Source organism: Oncorhynchus mykiss, chromosome 7 (assembly GCF_013265735.2).
Source record: "Oncorhynchus mykiss isolate Arlee chromosome 7, USDA_OmykA_1.1, whole genome shotgun sequence".
NCBI lineage: Eukaryota > Metazoa > Chordata > Actinopteri > Salmoniformes > Salmonidae > Oncorhynchus > Oncorhynchus mykiss.
The window spans coordinates 901,377-920,180 of NC_048571.1; the positions used below are offsets into that span (position 1 = coordinate 901,377).

The 18,804-nt window shown below is 45.6% G+C and overlaps 1 protein-coding gene across 1 annotated transcript in view; it reads left to right on the top strand.

Annotated features, from left to right (window-relative positions):
- The first annotated feature begins 717 nt into the window (after positions 1-717).
- Positions 718-18,804, top strand: part of LOC110495360 (propionyl-CoA carboxylase subunit alpha) — a 50,331-nt gene continuing 32,244 nt past the window's right edge. The window contains exons 1-6 of the mRNA XM_036981971.1: positions 718-786; positions 1,427-1,504; positions 4,970-5,017; positions 5,227-5,295; positions 11,356-11,469; positions 11,584-11,637. Of these exons, the coding sequence (XP_036837866.1) occupies positions 733-786; positions 1,427-1,504; positions 4,970-5,017; positions 5,227-5,295; positions 11,356-11,469; positions 11,584-11,637 (417 nt within the window). The 5' untranslated portion in view covers positions 718-732. The remainder of the gene's footprint in view (positions 787-1,426; positions 1,505-4,969; positions 5,018-5,226; positions 5,296-11,355; positions 11,470-11,583; positions 11,638-18,804) is intronic.

Here is an 18,804-nt window from a genome sequence, read left to right on the forward strand (position 1 = left end):
CATGACTGTATTTTACACGAGTAAAATCAGCGAGGATAACATACCGTGTACCTGACACTAAATTTACATCGCATGAGTATTTTAACACCGCGCCAGTCATTTCTTACAGGTTGGAGTTTACACGGCCTGCTGTGTTCTGATTTTATTCCTGTCATTGCAGTGGACAATAACGAGAGACGATACAACAGGAAAGAACGGTTAAAGAGTTGGGGAAAGAAGTCTATAGGCCAACCCAGATATAGACCTAATTCCATCATTTCAGTTTTTATAGATTTCTTCCCCATTTCCAGAGAATAATGAAGATACATTGATATTGTACATGACTGTATTCTACTGTATGACACTACAATTACATTATGAAAATATAGGAATAATGGATTTCTTCTAGGCTTATCTCTGTACAAGTCCACAAATTCCAAATGTCACTCGAAATACCTACTATGTTGATAATATTCAACATCATTGTTGTTCATATCATTTGAAAAGGTAGGAAAACAGGCGAGAAGGTGAGAAAACAGATGGACAAAGAAGTAAGACGAGGCTTTGCATTATAAAAGTAGGCTCTACTGTATGGTCCATTCAGTCTAAATACATTGAAAACCCTCAAGCTCTACCGACGTCCTTCTACGTACGTACTTCTACGTCCGGTTACTCGATTTGATTGGAAGACGGAGCACACTCCCCTGTCATACGTCACTACATACGTCACTACTCCCCTCAACCCGGACAGACATGGCGGCGTACATGATCACTTCAACCCTGCGAAGAGTTTTGCTTGTTGCTAAGGTGAGCTGTCAGTTATTGTAAACTTAATCTTGTAGCTAGTTATTTGAAATTCACGAAGAGCTCTTGCAAAACCGAAACATCCGACAATCTATGCCTTTTAATGCAAGTTTCTAGCACCACACAATCGGACATCTGTTCGCTAGCCTGCCAAGCTAGCAAGTCTGCCTGTCACTCACACACCTTCTCTCAAGCCGTCTCTCTTCTTTTGAAGTTTGTAAGATGTAAGCATTCTCTACTCTGACATTTAAATGTTTAATTTCGCGGTATAAATGTTTAAGTTATTCGTATTAGAGAATGTACAGCTTCGTCCGTTCCTCCTCTGTCAATGTCAAAGCGTAAATATAACACAATCCTGAACTGGTCGAACCTTCACCACATGACTAAATATAACCGTCTTTGAATGAAAAACTGTCCTTGAATGTAACGTTGTGACCTGAACAGCAATCGTAATATCGGGATATGCCTTCGTTCCAGCTCAGCAATACTGGGCGCTGTTGGTGTAATAGAAACAACACCGCTGCCATCACGTTTAACCTTCACCTCTTTGTGATGTTCGGCATGTGTCCATTATAAAGAATAGCGAAGAGTGGTGTTTATGATGGTACTATAACGTTCATGTTTCTGAAATGTTTCCCCGCAGCATGCCTCTTTCCAGTCCAGATGCTGTGTGGCGTCCAGTCGAGTCCAGTACTCCACTGTTTATGATTCCAATGAGAAGGTAACATATGATTCACAGGGTGCAGGGCTGTCACAAGGATGCATGGAAGGCTAGGACCAATGGGGAGGCACTGAGCACATTTCAGGCGAGCGTCCGGCGAGCGTTTACAGTGAACAGAGGCTGTACCCTTACAGTTTTAGACAGACATGCTATTGGAGCATAATGTAGGCCTACCGACAAAACCAATGGAGCAAATCCCATAACATTTAAACATGCAAATAGCTTTTGATATATATCCTACAGGGGATTGAAAGACGGCTCATGGGCCAATAGAATTCTACTCCGATGTGCTCCAGCTCTGCCTACAACATCACAGACTAAATCTTGCAAAGTTAGATTTGTTTTGGCTTGTTGCGTTGAAAAGGGGCTGATATAATGTTGATTCGATCACAGAAAAATACTTTTTCCTTCGGAAAGTATTGAGACCCCTTGACTTTTTCCACATTTTGTTACATTACAACCATATTCTAAATGGATTAAATCATCCCCCCCCCCCATCAATATACACACAATACCCCATAATGACAAAGCAAAAACAGTAGAATTTGTTTTGCTAATTTAAAAAATAAATAAAGAAACTGAAATCACATTTACATACACTACTGGTCAAAAGTTGTACAACACCGCCTCATTCAAGGGTTTTTCTTTATTTTTGACAATTTTCTACATTGTAGAATAATATTGAAGACATCAAAACTATGAAATAACACATGGAATCATGTAGTAACCGAAAAAGTGTTAAACAAATCAAAATAGATTTTATATTTGAGATTCTTCAAAGTAGCCACCCTTTGCCTTGATGACAGCTTTGTACACTCTTGGCATTCTCTCAACCAGATTCATGAGGTAGTCACCTGGAATGCATTTCAATGAACAGGTTTGCCGCCTTAAAAGTTAATTTGTAGAATTTCTTTCCTTAATGCGTTTGAGCCAGTCAGTTGTGTTGTGATAAGGTATGGGTGGTATTGTCATTGAGGCAAAAAGTGGCTATTTGAAGAATCTCTCAGTCCCTGCCACTGAAAAACATCCCCAAAGCATGATGCTGCCACCTCCATGCTTCACCGTAGGGATGGTGCCAGGTTTCCTCCAGACATGATGCTGCCACCTCCGTGCTTCACTGTAGGGATGGTGCCAGGTTTCCTCCAGAAGTGATGCTTAACATTCAGGCCAAAGAGTTCAATCTTGGTTTCATCAGACCAGAGAATCTTGTTTCTCATGGTCTGAAAGTGTTTAGGTACCTTTTGGCAAACTCAAAGTGGGCAGTCATGTGCCTTTTACTGAGGAGTAGCTTCTGTCTGGCCACTCTACCATTAAGGCCTGATTGGTGGAGTGCTGCAAAGATGGTTGTCCTTCCAGAAGGTTCTCCCATCTCCACAGAGGATCTCTGGAGCTCTGTCAGAGTGACCATCGGGTTCTTGGTCACCTCCCCGACCAAGGCCCTTCTCCCCCGATTGATCAGTTTGGCCGGGCGGCCAGATCTATGATGGAGGCTAAGAATGATGGAGGCCACTATGTTCTTGGGGACCTTAATTGCTGCAGGAATGTTTTGGTTAACTTCCCCAGATCTGTGCCTCGACACAATCCTGTCTCGGAGCTCTACGGACAATTCCTTCGACCTCATGGCTTGGTTTTTGCTCTGACATGCACTGTCAACTGTGGGACCTTATATAAATAGGTATATGCCTTTCCAAATCATGTCCAATGCATTGAATTTACCCCAGGTGGACTCCACTCAAGTTGTAGAAACATCTCAAGGATGATCAATGTTAACAGGATGCACCTGAGCTCAATGTCGAGTCTCATAACGAAGGATCTGAATACTAATAAGCTATTTGTTTTTAAAATAAATGATAAATTTGCAAACATTTCAAAAACTTTTTTCTCTGTTTCATTATGGGGCAATGCATGTAGATGCTGAGGATTTAAAAAAATCTTATTGAATCCATTTTAGAATAAGGCTGTAATGTAACAAAATGTGGAAAAAGTCGAGGGGTCTGAATACTTTCCAAAGGCCCTGTAGTGCAAACTAATGGGGTGAACTCAGTGTAGTTTAGTCTCTTGCGTCAGCGTCTGGAGTATAGAGGGAACATTGGATAGGAGTGGTATGGCTCACTGGGTGCAGGGTTGTCACATGATGCCAGGAGGGATAGGAGTAGTATGGCTCACTGGGTGCACGGTTGTCACATGATGCCAGGAAGGATAGGAGTAGTATGGCTCACTGGGTGCAGGGTTGTCACATGATGCCAGGAAGGATAGGAGTAGTATGGCTCACTGGGTGCAGGGTTGTCACATGATGCAGGGAAGGATAGGAGTAGTATGGCTCACTGGGTGCAGGGTTGTCACATGATGCAGGGAAGGATAGGAGTAGTATGGCTCACTGGGTGCAGGGTTGTCACATGATGCCAGGAAGGATAGGAGTAGTATGGCTCACTGGGTGCAGGGTTGTCACATGATGCCAGGAAGGATAGGAGTGGTATGGCTCACTGGGTGCAGGGTTGTCACATGATGCCAGGAAGGATAGGAGTAGTATGGCTCACTGGGTGCAGGGTTGTCACATGATGCCAGGAAGGATAGGAGTGGTATGGCTCACTGGGTGCAGGGTTGTCACATGATGCCAGGAAGGATAGGAGTAGTATGGCTCACTGGGTGCAGGGTTGTCACATGATGCCAGGAAGGATAGGAGTAGTATGGCTCACTGGGTGCAGGGTTGTCACATGATGCCAGGAAGGATAGGAGTAGTATGGCTCACTGGGTGCAGGGTTGTCACATGATGCCAGGAAGGATAGGAGTAGTATGGCTCACTGGGTGCAGGGTTGTCACATGATGCCAGGAAGGATAGGAGTAGTATGGCTCACTGGGTGCAGGGTTGTCACATGATGCCAGGAAGGATAGGAGTAGTTCTGTATTGAAATTAAATACAGTACTTTGTGTTGACAGACCTCTGATTAAAAGCAGTAATTTTTGTTGACAGACCTCTGATTTAAAAACAGTACTTTGTCATGACTTGTGGAGGTTTGTCAACATGAACCTGAGTCACACAGAATGTATTTTATTTGTTGCTAGCAGAGTATTATCTTTTCTCTCTAAATGTTACAAGGGGAAACCTTAATTTCCCTCCATCCCCAATATAAACAACATGTCACATCCTCCTAGCTTTGTCCTTTCATCTTCAAACCGCCAACCTTGCCTCTGGCCATAGTGTTTAGCAGTAGGACAGGCAGGGGGTTGAGCTGTGAGTGGGGGGGGAGAGGGGACAGAGGAAAGACGTTTCATTTAATAAGGTGTTCAGACCAGAGGAACGGAAAGACTGACAGAACCAGACGCTTTCACTTACTGTGTTTCTACGTGTTTACTGGTACACACACACACACACACACACACACACACACACACACACAGGAGCAAATGATTTGTTGTGACAATGAGTTCCCAAACTAATCTCTTTCTTCCCTTTCACCCTACTAGACCTTTGATAAGATCCTTATTGCAAACAGAGGAGAGATCGCCTGCAGGGTAAGACTGTGTGTTAACTAAGCATCACCGGTTCTCAGGTTAAAAGACAGAGAGACAGGATGAAAGCCCTCCTAAGCTACACCGTGTCTCATCTCTCTACTGCGCCTATAGCAGGTCTATAGCACCTAGTAAACATTATAGACTATTATTATTATTATTGATGTATTGAATAGAAGCTGATCACACGTCTTCTTCATTGTCTCTGGCAGGTGATGAAAACATGTAAGAAGATGGGTATCAAAACAGTGGCGGTGCACAGTGATGTCGACGCCAGCGCGGTAAGTCTGTCTGCTCTGTAGAGGTGGTGTGTGGGGGTAAGTCTGTCTGCTCTGTAGAGGTGGTGTGTAGGGGTAAGTCTGTCTGGTCTGTAGAGGTGGTGTGTGGGGGTAAGTCTGTCGGGTCTGTAGAGGTGGTGTGTGGGGGTAAGTCTGTCTGCTCTGTAGAGGTGGGGGTAAGTCTGTCTGGTCTGTAGAGGTGGTGTGTAGGGGTAAGTCTGTCTGCTCTGTAGAGGTGGTGTGTAGGGGTAAGTCTGTCTGGTCTGTAGAGGTGGTGTGTGGGGGTAAGTCTGTCTGCTCTGTAGAGGTGGGGGTAAGTCTGTCTGCTCTGTAGAGGTGGTGTGTGGGGGTAAGTCTGTCTGCTCTGTAGAGGTGGTGTGTAGGGGTAAGTCTGTCTGCTCTGTAGAGGTGGTGTGTGGGGGTAAGTCTGTCTGCTCTGTAGAGGTGGTGTGTGGGGGTAAGTCTGTCTGCTCTGTAGAGGTGGTGTGTAGGGGTAAGTCTGTCTGCTCTGTAGAGGTGGTGTGTGGGGGTAAGTCTGTCTGCTCTGTAGAGGTGGTGTGTAGGGGTAAGTCTGTCTGCTCTGTAGAGGTGGTGTGTGGGGGTAAGTCTGTCTGGTCTGTAGAGGTGGTGTGTGGGGGTAAGTCTGTCTGCTCTGTAGAGGTGGTGTGTGGGGGTAAGTCTGTCTGCTCTGTAGAGGTGGTGTGTAGGGGTAAGTCTGTCTGGTCTGTAGAGGTGGTGTGTGGGGGTAAGTCTGTCTGGTCTGTAGAGGTGGTGTGTGGGGGTAAGTCTGTCGGGTCTGTAGAGGTGGTGTGTGGGGGTAAGTCTGTCTGCTCTGTAGAGGTGGTGTGTGGGGGTAAGTCTGTCTGTTCTGTAGAGGTGGTGTGTAGGGGATGTTGGTGTGTGGGGGATGTTGATGTCTAGTAGTAGATGGAAAGTAAAGTAGATGGATCTCCATTACTAACCTGGTGTGTTATATTGACCCCATACAGCCAGAGGTATTGTGTTATAATGACCCCATACAGCCAGAGGTATTGTGTTATAATGACCCCATACAGCCAGAGGTATTGTGTTATAATGACCCCATACAGCCAGAGGTATTGTGTTATAATGACCCCATACAGCCAGAGGTATTGTGTTATATTGACCCCATACAGCCAGAGGTATTGTGTTATATTGACCCCATACAGCCAGAGGTATTGTGGTGGTGTGTTATATTGACCCCATACAGCCAGAGGTATTGTTATAATGACCCCATACAGCCAGAGGTATTGAGGTGTGTTATAATGACCCCATACAGCCAGAGGTATTGTGGTGGTGTGTTATATTGACCCCATACAGCCAGAGGTATTGTGTTATATTGACCCCATACAGCCAGAGGTATTGTGGTGGTGTGTTATATTGACCCCATACAGCCAGAGGTATTGAGGTGTGTTATAATGACCCCATACAGCCAGAGGTATTGTGGTGGTGTGTTATATTGACCCCATACAGCCAGAGGTATTGTTATAATGACCCCATACAGCCAGAGGTATTGAGGTGTGTTATAATGACCCCATACAGCCAGGGGTATTGTGGTGGTGTGTTATATTGACCCCATACAGCCAGAGGTACTGAGGTGTGTTATATTGACCCCATACAACCAGAGGTATTGTTATAATGACCCCATACAGCCAGATGTATTGTGGTGGTGTGTTATATTGACCCCATACAACCAGAGGTATTGTTATAATGACCCAATACAGCCAGAGGTATTGAGGTGGTGTGTTATATTGACCCCATACAGCCAGAGGTATTGTTATAATGACCCCATACAGCCAGAGGTATTGTTATAATGACCCCATACAGCCAGAGGTATTGAGGTGGTGTGTTATATTGACCCCATACAGCCAGAGGTATTGTGTTATAATGACCCCATACAACCAGAGGGATTGAGGTGGTGTGTTATAATGACCCCATACAGCCAGAGGGATTGTTATAATGACCCCATACAGCCAGAGGTATTGTTATAATGACCCCATACAGCCAGAGGTATTGTTATAATGACCCCATACAGCCAGAGGTATTGAGGTGGTGTGTTATATTGACCCCATACAGCCAGAGGTATTGTGTTATAATGACCCCATACAACCAGAGGGATTGAGGTGGTGTGTTATAATGACCCCATACAGCCAGAGGGATTGAGGTGGTGTGTTATAATGACCCCATACAGCCAGAGGTATTGAGGTGGTGTGTTATAATGACCCCATACAACCAGAGGTATTGAGGTGGTGTGTTATATTGACCCCATACAACCAGAGGGATTGTGTTATAATGACCCCATACAGCCAGAGGTATTGAGGTGGTGTGTTATAATCACCCCATACAGCCAGAGGGATTGTGTTATAATGACCCCATACAACCAGAGGGATTGTGTTATAATGACCCCATACAACCAGAGGAATTGAGGTGGTGTGTTATAATGACCCCATACAGCCAGAGGTATTGAGGTGTGTTATAATGACCCCATACAGCCAGAGGGATTGTGTTATAATGACCCCATACAGCCAGAGGTATTGAGGTGTGTTATATTGACCCCATACAGCCAGAGGGATTGTGTTATATTGACCGCATACAGCCAGAGGGATTGTGTTATAATGACCCCATACAACCAGAGGTGTTGAGGTGGTGTTATATTGACCCCATACAGCCAGAGGTATTGAGGTGGTGTGTTATAATGACCCCATACAGCCAGAGGGATTGTGTTATAATGACCCCATACAGCCAGAGGTATTGAGGTGGTGTGTTATAATGACCCCATCCAGCCAGAGGGATTGTGTTATAATGACCCCATACAGCCAGAGGTATTGAGGTGGTGTGTTATAATGACTCCATACAACCAGAGGTATTGAGGTGGTGTGTTATAATGACCCCATACAGCCAGAGGGATTGTGTTATAATGACCCCATACAACCAGAGGTATTGAGGTGGTGTGTTATAATGACCCCATACAGCCAGAGGTATTGAGGTGGTGTGTTATAATGACCCCATACAACCAGAGGTATTGAGGTGGTGTGTTATAATGACCACATACAGCCAGAGGTATTGTGTTATAATGACCCCATACAGCCAGAGGTATTGAGGTGGTGTGTTATAATGACCCCATACAACCAGAGGTATTGAGGTGGTGTGTTATAATGACCCCATACAGCCAGAGGCATTGTGGTTGTGTGTTATATTGACCCCATACAACCAGAGGTATTGTTATAATGACCCCATACAGCCAGAGGTATTGTGTTATAATGACCCCATACAACCAGAGGTATTGAGGTGGTGTGTTATAATGACCCCATACAGCCAGAGGTATTGAGGTGGTGTGTTATAATGACCCCATACAGCCAGAGGTATTGAGGTGGTGTGTTATAATGACCCCATACAACCAGAGGTATTGAGGTGGTGTGTTATAATGACCCCATACAACCAGAGGTATTGAGGTGGTGTGTTATAATGACCCCATACAACCAGAGGTATTGAGGTGGTGTGTTATAATGACCCCATACAACCAGAGGTATTGAGGTGGTGTGTTATAATGACCCCATACAACCAGAGGTATTGAGGTGGTGTGTTATAATGACCCCATACAGCCAGAGGTATTGAGGTGGTGTGTTATAATGACCCCATACAGCCAGAGGTATTGAGGTGGTGTGTTATAATGACCCCATACAACCAGAGGGATTGTGTTATAATGACCCCATACAACCAGAGGTATTGAGGTGGTGTGTTATAATGACCCCATACAGCCAGAGGTATTGAGGTGGTGTGTTATAATGACCCCATACAACCAGAGGGATTAAGGTGGTGTGTTATATTGACCCCATACAGCCAGAGGTATTGAGGGGGTGTGCTATAATGACCCCATACAGCCAGAGGTGGTGTGTTATAATGACCCCATACAGCCAGAGGGATTGTGTTATAATGACCGCTACATGAGAAGGTTAGTTGTATTTACAGGCTGGTTTAATGACATAGTAGGCCTTTAACTGGGTGTGAAAGTGACTTTCCAGCACTGAGCTCCTCTATTGGTCAGACGGGTGGGTAGACACGGTTGTTTATTGGGCTCCTCTAGTTGCCAAGCTGAGTAACATTCCTAAACGTTGACCAGGACACAGGGTGTAGATGGGGGACTGTTGAGTACCCACCTTGACGTTGACCAGGATACAGGGGGTAGATGGGGGACTGTTGAGTACCCACCAAAATGTGCTCCGGAGGCTCTACGGTTGATGTTAATATTGTTGTAGGTCAATGGACCAAGTACAGCCAGAGGTAAGATGGCCCACGTAATAGTGAGGTCCCATTGACCTGTGGATGTGTTGGACAGGTTTTGAAGTGGTGTTTAGCTGTGGAGCAGACATGATGCCTCCCTTAGCACTTCTTTGTTAAGAGACGCAGGGAACCAACTGGCCTGTAACCCCCCCCCCCCCCCCCCCCCCTACACACACACACCTACACACACACCTACACACACACACCTACACACACACACACACACACACGCACACACACTCCTTCTGCCACCTTGTTGATCCAGATGTTGATGTTAATCCCGTGGAATGTGTCCTGGTGGTGACAGTGTCTGTCACTCAATCTGCTGAGGGTCTGGCTCTGTGGGAGGACGGGGGGGGGCTGGTGATGTGAGATTTAGAAGATGATATGGCTGCCTGGCCTTGATGTGGTTTTCAAAATACCACTCTCACCCAATGAATAATGTATTTCTTGTTTTACAGCCTGTTTAATTGAACAGAAAATGTCTGTGTCAGATGAATGGACCGCAGTTGATGTTTTGGCTAGTTTGTCCTCTTTAATATTTAGTTATTTAAAATGATGCTACAGAGATTTTGTATAATTTCAGCCAGTAGTTGAAAGTAGCGCTCGAGCCAAAACGTCATCCATTTTGTGTGATGCGTTGGGTCCTGCAAAAAAACAAAGTGCTTAAGATCCCGTTCTGTCTGTGGTGTCTGTGGTGCCTCCGGTGTCTGTGGTGCCTCCGGTGTCTGTGGTAGTAGCTGTGTCTGTGGTAGTAGCTGTGTCTGTGGTAGTAGCTGTGTCTGTGGTAGTAGCTGTGTCTGTGGTAGTAGCTGTGTCTGTGGTAGTAGCTGTGTCTGTGGTAGTGCCTGTGTCTGCGGTAGTGGCTGTGTCTGCGGTAGTGGCTGTGTCTGCGGTAGTGTCTGTGTCTGCGGTAGTGTCTGTGTCTGCGGTAGTAGCTGTGTCTGCGGTAGTGCCTGTGTCTGCGGTAGTGCCTGTGTCTGTGGTAGTGTCTGTGGTAGTGCCTGTGTCTGTGGTAGTGCCTGTGTCTGTGGTAGTGCCTGTGTCTGCGGTAGTGCCTGTGTCTGCGGTAGTGCCTGTGTCTGCGGTAGTGGCTGTGTCTGCGGTAGTAGCTGTGTCTGCGGTAGTGCCTGTGTCTGCGGTAGTGTCTGTGTCTGCGGTAGTAGCTGTGTCTGCGGTAGTGCCTGTGTCTGCGGTAGTGTCTGTGTCTGCGGTAGTAGCTGTGTCTGCGGTAGTGCCTGTGTCTGCGGTAGTGCCTGTGTCTGCGGTAGTGTCTGTGTCTGCGGTAGTGGCTGTGTCTGCGGTAGTAGCTGTGTCTGCGGTAGTGCCTGTGTCTGCGGTAGTGCCTGTGTCTGTGGTAGTGCCTGTGTCTGTGGTAGTAGCTGTGTCTGTGGTAGTAGCTGTGTCTGTGGTAGTAGCTGTGTCTGTGGTAGTGCCTGTGTCTGCGGTAGTGGCTGTGTCTGCGGTAGTGGCTGTGTCTGCGGTAGTGTCTGTGTCTGCGGTAGTGGCTGTGTCTGCGGTAGTGGCTGTGTCTGCGGTAGTAGCTGTGTCTGCGGTAGTGCCTGTGTCTGTGGTAGTGCCTGTGTCTGTGGTAGTGCCTGTGTCTGTGGTAGTGCCTGTGTCTGTGGTAGTGCCTGTGTCTGTGGTAGTGCCTGTGTCTGCGGTAGTGCCTGTGTCTGCGGTAGTAGCTGCGTACCATATGATTGTGGCTTGACGCTTTGGCCTCATTTTAATAAATACTTGTTTTTCTCTGTGCCGCCTCAGGTCCATGTGAAGATGGCTGACGAGGCAGTGTGTGTAGGCCCCGCCCCCACCAACAAGAGCTACCTCAACATGGACGCCATCATGGACGCTATCAGGAAGACTGGATCCCAGGCCGTGAGATTTACCCCCCACACACACACACACACACACACACACACACACACACACACACACACACGGTTGTGTTTGCTGATGTGTTTTGAGACCTTATCTCTTCTGTCTCTGAAGGTGCATCCAGGCTACGGTTTTCTGTCTGAAAATAAAGAGTTTGCCAAGAGACTGGTGAGTCGTGCTGGGATTTACAACTGTTGGGAACACACACACACACACCTCTCTCTGTATATCCCCCTCTGTTTCCCTTATCAACAGGCTTCGGGAACCCCCTGAAGTTAATTTTATTAAGGGTGTGATTCTCCGGGTGAAAACCTGATATGAAAACTTAACACACAGACGCCAAAAGACTCACTTCATGATAAGAAAATGTAACATCTTTCAAAATTATTTTAAGTCATTTACTTTAAAGGAAAATGTTTTCTCAGTTATACCTCCACATTACATGGCCCCAAAGTCCTGCAGACAGACACAAGACTTGACAACTTAAATAAAAGGTTAAATAAAAAATTTAAAAATACAAGACCCCTCCGACGTTTAGTCGAACCATGCCGTGATGCAAGGCTGTGTTAGTACTGCAAATCTAAAACTCACCTAGTTCCACAGGTAAATAACAACATGCTTATTTACCTCATGGTTAACTAAGTACCTCTCCCACCATCATTCAATGTCCTAAAACAACCCTGACATCTCTCCCTCCCATTGAATACATTCAGTTGTACAACTTACTAGGTATTCCCCCTTTTCCCTTCCTGTTGTGGCATATCATGCAAGGCACCCGGAGGTGGGCTGTAGTACATTGAAGCTAATCCCACAGGTATAAATGGCCTATTTTCCTTCATTGGAACTAAAAGATGTCGTACCCACTCCCATGATTTGGATCAACCGCAATGCCCAGTGTCCCCGACTCCTATTGTGTTGCCCTGGAGCAAGGCTCTTGCTCGGTATGTGAGTGGGCCGTCCGCTCGGCCGTCCGCTGCCTTATGGGAGCCTGCTGTGGAAATGGAGATGTCATTACATTAGCAACTCAAAGGACCTCCCCCTCCTGTAACAGTGGGTGAATAGTTAGTGCCAGATTTACGCATTGCAAAACCCTCTGGGAGTGGGGGCAATGTCCGTATGCCTCTGGGCTCGGGGTAAAGCCGGGGGGGGGGGATTAGGGTAAGGGTTCTGTTAGCATGAGAAAGAACCTCAGGCTGAATAGAGCTGGAGGGATATGGGGGATGGATGGAGTATAGTAGAATGTATTGTCCCTCAATGCGTCGGTGGATCCCCCCCCCGTTTCAAAATAAATGTGTAATTATTTTTTGGGACTTTTGCAGACGAACACAAGCATTTCACACTTGTGTTGAGCACTCTAGGACACGTGCACCCACTTAACTCAGGGGTCCGATTACACCTCCTCTTATTGTTGGAGACTCATTTGTTTGCGCCTGGCAAAATGGCGTGTGGTGCTCCGCTCACCAGTGTGTTAAGAACAGCCGTTTGGACGTGAGAGGATGAGGCAGGTCTGAAAAGGCTCAGCCAGGTTTATTATGATGTAAATAGTGAGATGTCACAACATGGCACCAGAGGGAGGGAGGATCGATGTTTGTCATTGTGTCTTCATTTAGAGCAGTGTTTCCTCAACTCCGTCCTGCCCCCACCGGGTGAACGTTTGGTAATAATCAACGCTTGATGATGAGTTGGTTATTGGAATCAGCGTAACGAACTAAAACGTGCACCCGGGGGAGGGGCCCCAGGACTGAGTTGGGGAAACACTGATTTAGAGGATGATAGGTTGTGTGTTTTTCATTGTGTCCTCGTCTAAAGGACAGATGCCTGTTGTTGTTAAACTAAAAACATCGGTTTAAAATCGGACAGTGTTGTTTTATATCCATTTATTTTATTTTGGATCCTGCGACTCTGTTGGGCTAAATTGCTGTGAGCGCTGCTATCGGTCTCAAGACACCGAAGCCCAGCTGTCTTGGCGGTCTCAAGACACCATAGCCCAGCTAGCCTCGCTGTCTTGGCGGTCTCAAGACACCAAAGCCCAGCTAGCCTCGCTGTCTTGGCGGTCTCAAGACACCAAAGCCCAGCTGTCTTGGAGGTCTCAAGACACCAAAGCCCAGCTGTCTTGGCGGTCTCAAGACACCAAAGCCCAGCTAGCCTCGCTGTCTTGGCGGTCTCAAGACACCAGAGCCCAGCTAGCCTCGCTGTCTTTGCGGCCTCAAGACACCAAAGCCCAGCTAGCCTCGCTGTCTTGGCGGTCTCAAGACACCAGAGCCCAGCTAGCCTCGCTGTCTTGGCGGTCTCAAGACACCAAAGCCCAGCTAGCCTCACTGTCTTGGCGGTCTCAAATGGAGGCCGGTATTGAAAGTTTCCAGCGCTGCAGGGAGCTGTGTTTACTTTGTTCCCGGGACGATGTGGACCAGGGTGACTTTCAATGGAGTAACTGCTTGTGGAAGACTACAGCAGCAAAGTAGCTACTTTAATCAAGTGGCAAACCAACACAAGCTACTGGGGAACCCACGCCCACCTACTTTTCCATTTTCTTCCACCCCATTAGCCGGACGCCACTTTGTTCGAGTGGAAGTATCGCCGCCGTGTCGGCTCTCCACAGCCGATAGGCCAGTGCTCCGCAGGGTTCCTTCTCTGAAGGGTCTCCCCCTTCCCTGGAGAACGAAGTTGTTCTCGACCCAACCAACCAGCCACGGAGGTACGTCACTCGCCGTGGAAGTCGAAGGAGGCGTCCTCTGGCAGCGGGGGTCTCCATGGAGATGTTGAGCCCAGAACTGACACAGACCAGGAACAGCTTTGCCGCACTGGATCCAGAGGTTCCGGCGCCTTCTTCCTTGAGGGCTTCCCATTCGAGATCGGATCCGGAGGTACCTGCATCTTCGTCCTCGGTCCCGTCTACCTCACCGGTGGCTCCTATCTCAGGTTCAGATCCTCGGAGCTCCCACCCTCAACAGACCGTGAGGCTGCCTGAGAAACCGGTCCATTCAACATCACCAGCGCTATGGTGAGAAACATCTCAGTCCCCAAGGCAAAAACCCTGTGTTACCCAGGAGAACGAGTACAGGACATAACAAGGCTGCTTCCGACTGTTCTACCACAGGAGCACGAGTACAGGACATAAGGCTGATTCAAACTGTTCTACCACAGATGCCGGGAGCTGACATTGTCGTAGTCCATGTGGGGTCAAACGACATCAGGAGGGCTAGCTCGGAACATCTGAAAATGTATTTTAAAGAACTGATTTTAGCATTAAGATTCCAAAAAACAGCCAATCATTTCAGGTCCAGTACCATCGTTGGGCCGCGGGTGTGAATATTCATTTGAATATTTGCATTACACATCTGGCTGAAAGACTACTGTAGCTCTGTAGACTTCTGTAGATTACTGTAGCTCTGTAGACTACTGTAGCTCTGTAGACTACTGTAGCTCTGTAGACTACTGTAGCTCTGTAGACTTCTGTAGATTACTGTAGCTCTGTAGACTACTGTAGCTCTGTAGACTACTGTAGCTCTGTAGACTACTCTGTAGACTACTGTAGCTCTCCACGCCTGGAGTTTGCATAAAGGCCTGTGAAAGACAGAGCATGCGGCAAAAGGTTTGGTGGTCTGATCAGACTAAAATGAGGAGACTGGTAAGGATAGAGAAAACAATGAATGGAGCCAAATACAGGAAAACCCTTGATGAGAACCTGCTTCAGAGTGCAAACAACCTTAGACTGGGGCGAAGATTTATGTTCCAACAGGACAATGACCCCAAGCATACAGCCAAAGCAACGCTGGAATGTCTTCAGAACTAGAATATGAAAGTCCTTGAGTGGCCCAGCAGAAGCCCAGACTTGAATCCCATTGAAATGTTGTGGAAAGACTTGAAGATTGCTGTTCCCCGGCACTCCCCATTTAACTTAACAAAGCTTGAGAAAATCTGCAAGGAAGAAGCTGATCCAAATCTGCAAGGCAAAGCTGATCCAGACATCCCCCAAGACGACTTAAAGCTGTAATCCCAACCAAAGGTGCTTCTACAAAGTATTGACTCAGCTGTGAATACTTAGTGCCTTCAGAAATTATTCACACCCCTTGACTTTTTCCATGTTTTGTTGTTCCAGCCTGAATTTAAAATAGATTTTTACATTGAAAGTGCCTTGAAAGGGCCTTCACACAATTCCCCATAATGTCAAAGTAGGTTATTTTTTTCATTCATTAAAAATGAAGATTTAATTTAAGATTAAATCTTGACTCAATAAGTAATCAACCCCTTTGTTATGGCAAGCCTAAATAAGTACTGGAGTAAAAATGTGCTTAACAAGTCACAATAAATTGCTTGGACTCTGTGTGCAATAGCAGTTTCTACCTCATCTCTGTACTCAACTCATACAATTATCTGTAAGGCCCCTTCAGTAGAGCAAAGAATTTCAAACACAGATTCAACCACAAAGACTAGGGAAGTTTTCCAATGCCTCACAAAGAAGGGCACCTATTGGTAGATGGGTAAAAAAAATAAAAATAATTAGACATGACATATTCCTTTGAGCATGGTGAAGTTGTTAGTTACACTTTAGATGGTGTCCCTTCAAAGATACAGGCATCCTTCCTAACTCAGTTGCTGGAGAGGAAGGAAACTGCTCAGGGATTTCACCATGAGGCCAATGGTGAGTTTAATGTTTGTGATAGGAGAACTGAGGATGGATCAACATTGTATACTCTACATTATTAACCTAAATGACAGAGTGAAAAGAGAACCTGTACAAAATACATATTCTGAAACATGTATCCTGTTTGCAATAAGGCACTAAAGTAAAACAGTAAAAAATGAATACAAAGTGTCATGTTTGAGACAAATCCAATACGTTACTGAGTGCCACTCTTCATATTTTCAAGCATGGTGGTGGCTGCATCATGTTATGGGTATGCTTGTCATCGGCAAGGACTACAGAGTTTTTTGGGGGGGAGGGATAAAAATCAACAGAATACAACTAAGCACAGTCACAGTAGAGGAAAACCTGGTTCAGTCTGCTTTCCACCAGACACTGGGAGACAAATTCACCTTTCAGCAGGACAATAACCCAAAACACAAGGCCAAATCTACACTGGAGTTGCTTACCAAGAAGACATTGACTGTTCCTGACTCACACCCCTTCAGTCAACTTAAATCTATGGCTAGACTTGAAAATGGCTGCCTAGCAATGATCAACAACCAACTTGGCAGAGCTTGAAGAATTTAGAGCTCGTATAGACTTACCCAGAAAGACTCACAGCTGTAATCACTGCCAAAGGTGCTTCTACAAAGTATTAACTCAGGGGTGTGAGTCAATACTTGTGTGTTTTTGTATTTCAATAAATTAGCAAAACATGTTTTCACTTTGTCATTACAGGATAATGTGTGTAGATGTGTTAATCAATTTTGAATTCAGGCTGTAACACAACAAAATGCAGAGGGGTATGAATACTTTCCTAAGGCGCTGTATATATTGTTCAAACAGTGATCTGGAGCCAAGATGGAGGAGTTATATATATTGTTCAAACAGTGATTTGGAGCCAAGATGGAGGAGTTGTATATATTGTTCAAACAGTGATCTGGAGCCAAGATGGCGGAGTTGTGCATATATTGTTCAATCAGTGATCTGGAGCCAAGATGGCGGAGTTGTGTATATATTGTTCAAACAGTGATCTGGAGCCAAGATGGAGGAGTTGTATATATTGTTCAAACAGTGATCTGGAGCCAAGATGGAGGAGTTATATATATTGTTCAAACAGTGATCTGGAACCAAGATGGAGGAGTTGTGCATATATTGTTCAATCAGTGATCTGGAGCCAAGATGGCGGAGTTGTGTATATATTGTTCAAACAGTGATCTGGAGCCAAGATGGAGGAGTTGTATATATTGTTCAAACAGTGATCTGGAGCCAAGATGGAGGAGTTATATATATTGTTCAAACAGTGATCTGGAGCCAAGATGGAGGAGTTGTGCATATATTGTTCAAACAGTGATCTGGAGCCAAGATGGCGGAGTTGTGTATATATTGTTCAATCAGTGATCTGGAGCCAAGATGGCGGAGTTGTGTATATATTGTTCAATCAGTGATCTGGAGCCAAGATGGCGGAGTTGTGTATATATTGTTCAATCAGTGATCTGGAGCCAAGATGGCGGAGTTGTGTGTATATATTGTTCAAACAGTGATCTGGAGCCAAGATGGAGGAGTTGTATATATTGTTCAAACAGTGATCTGGAGCCAAGATGGAGGAGTTATATATATTGTTCAAACAGTGATCTGGAACCAAGATGGAGGAGTTGTGTGTATATATATATATATATATATATTGTTCAAACAGTGATCTGGAACCAAGATGGAGGAGGTGTATATATTGTTCAAACAGTGATCTGGAGCCAAGATGGCGGAGTTGTGTATATATTGTTCAAACAGTGATCTGGAGCCAAGATGGAGGAGTTGTGTATATATATATATATATATTGTTCAAACAGTGATCTGGAACCAAGATGGAGGAGTTGTATATATTGTTCAATCAGTGATCTGGAGCCAAGATGGAGGAGTTATATATATTGTTCAAACAGTGATCTGGAGCCAAGATGGAGGAGTTGTGTATATATTGTTCAAACAGTGATCTGGAGCCAAGATGGAGGAGTTGTGTATATATTGTTCAAACAGTGATCTGGAACCAAGATGGAGGAGTTGTATATATTGTTCAAACAGTGATCTGGAGCCAAGATGGAGGAGTTGTATATATTGTTCAAACAGTGATCTCTACAACCAGGTTAAAGTCTAACAAGGAAGCCTACTGATGAAATGAGAATGAAGGTACCTTTTTGTGTAAAACTATAATTTAATTTCACTAAAGTAGTGGTTTTGTTCATCTGTTTTCTCTCTTCACCACTCTTCTCTTTGTCCCTCTCAGCTAAGCTTATTATTTACAAACAGCATAATTATCTCTGGGTCGAGTCCCCCTCTTCTCCTTCTCTGCCTTTGTCTTGTGTGTCATGCTATGGGAACCAGGGCCCATTCACTTTAATGGTGCTGAATTGGGAGTCATTGAGGGTGAATCTCCATACTAATAACAGGCCCTTAAGCTACGACCCAAATGGAACCCAATTCCCTATATAGTGCACTATTTTTGACCAGTGCCCAGTCAAAGGTGATGCACTTCATAGGGAATAGGTTGCCATTTGTACCACAGCATTACTGCCCAGCTGTAGGCCTGACGATGGGCCCTGAGGCTCTGCCACTGTGTGTGAGGCAGGAAGCAATATCCAACGGGCTCTATACAACACAAAGACAACGAGAGAGAGAACAAGCGCCCTTCTTCTCGTCCCTCTTTCTTTCCCTGT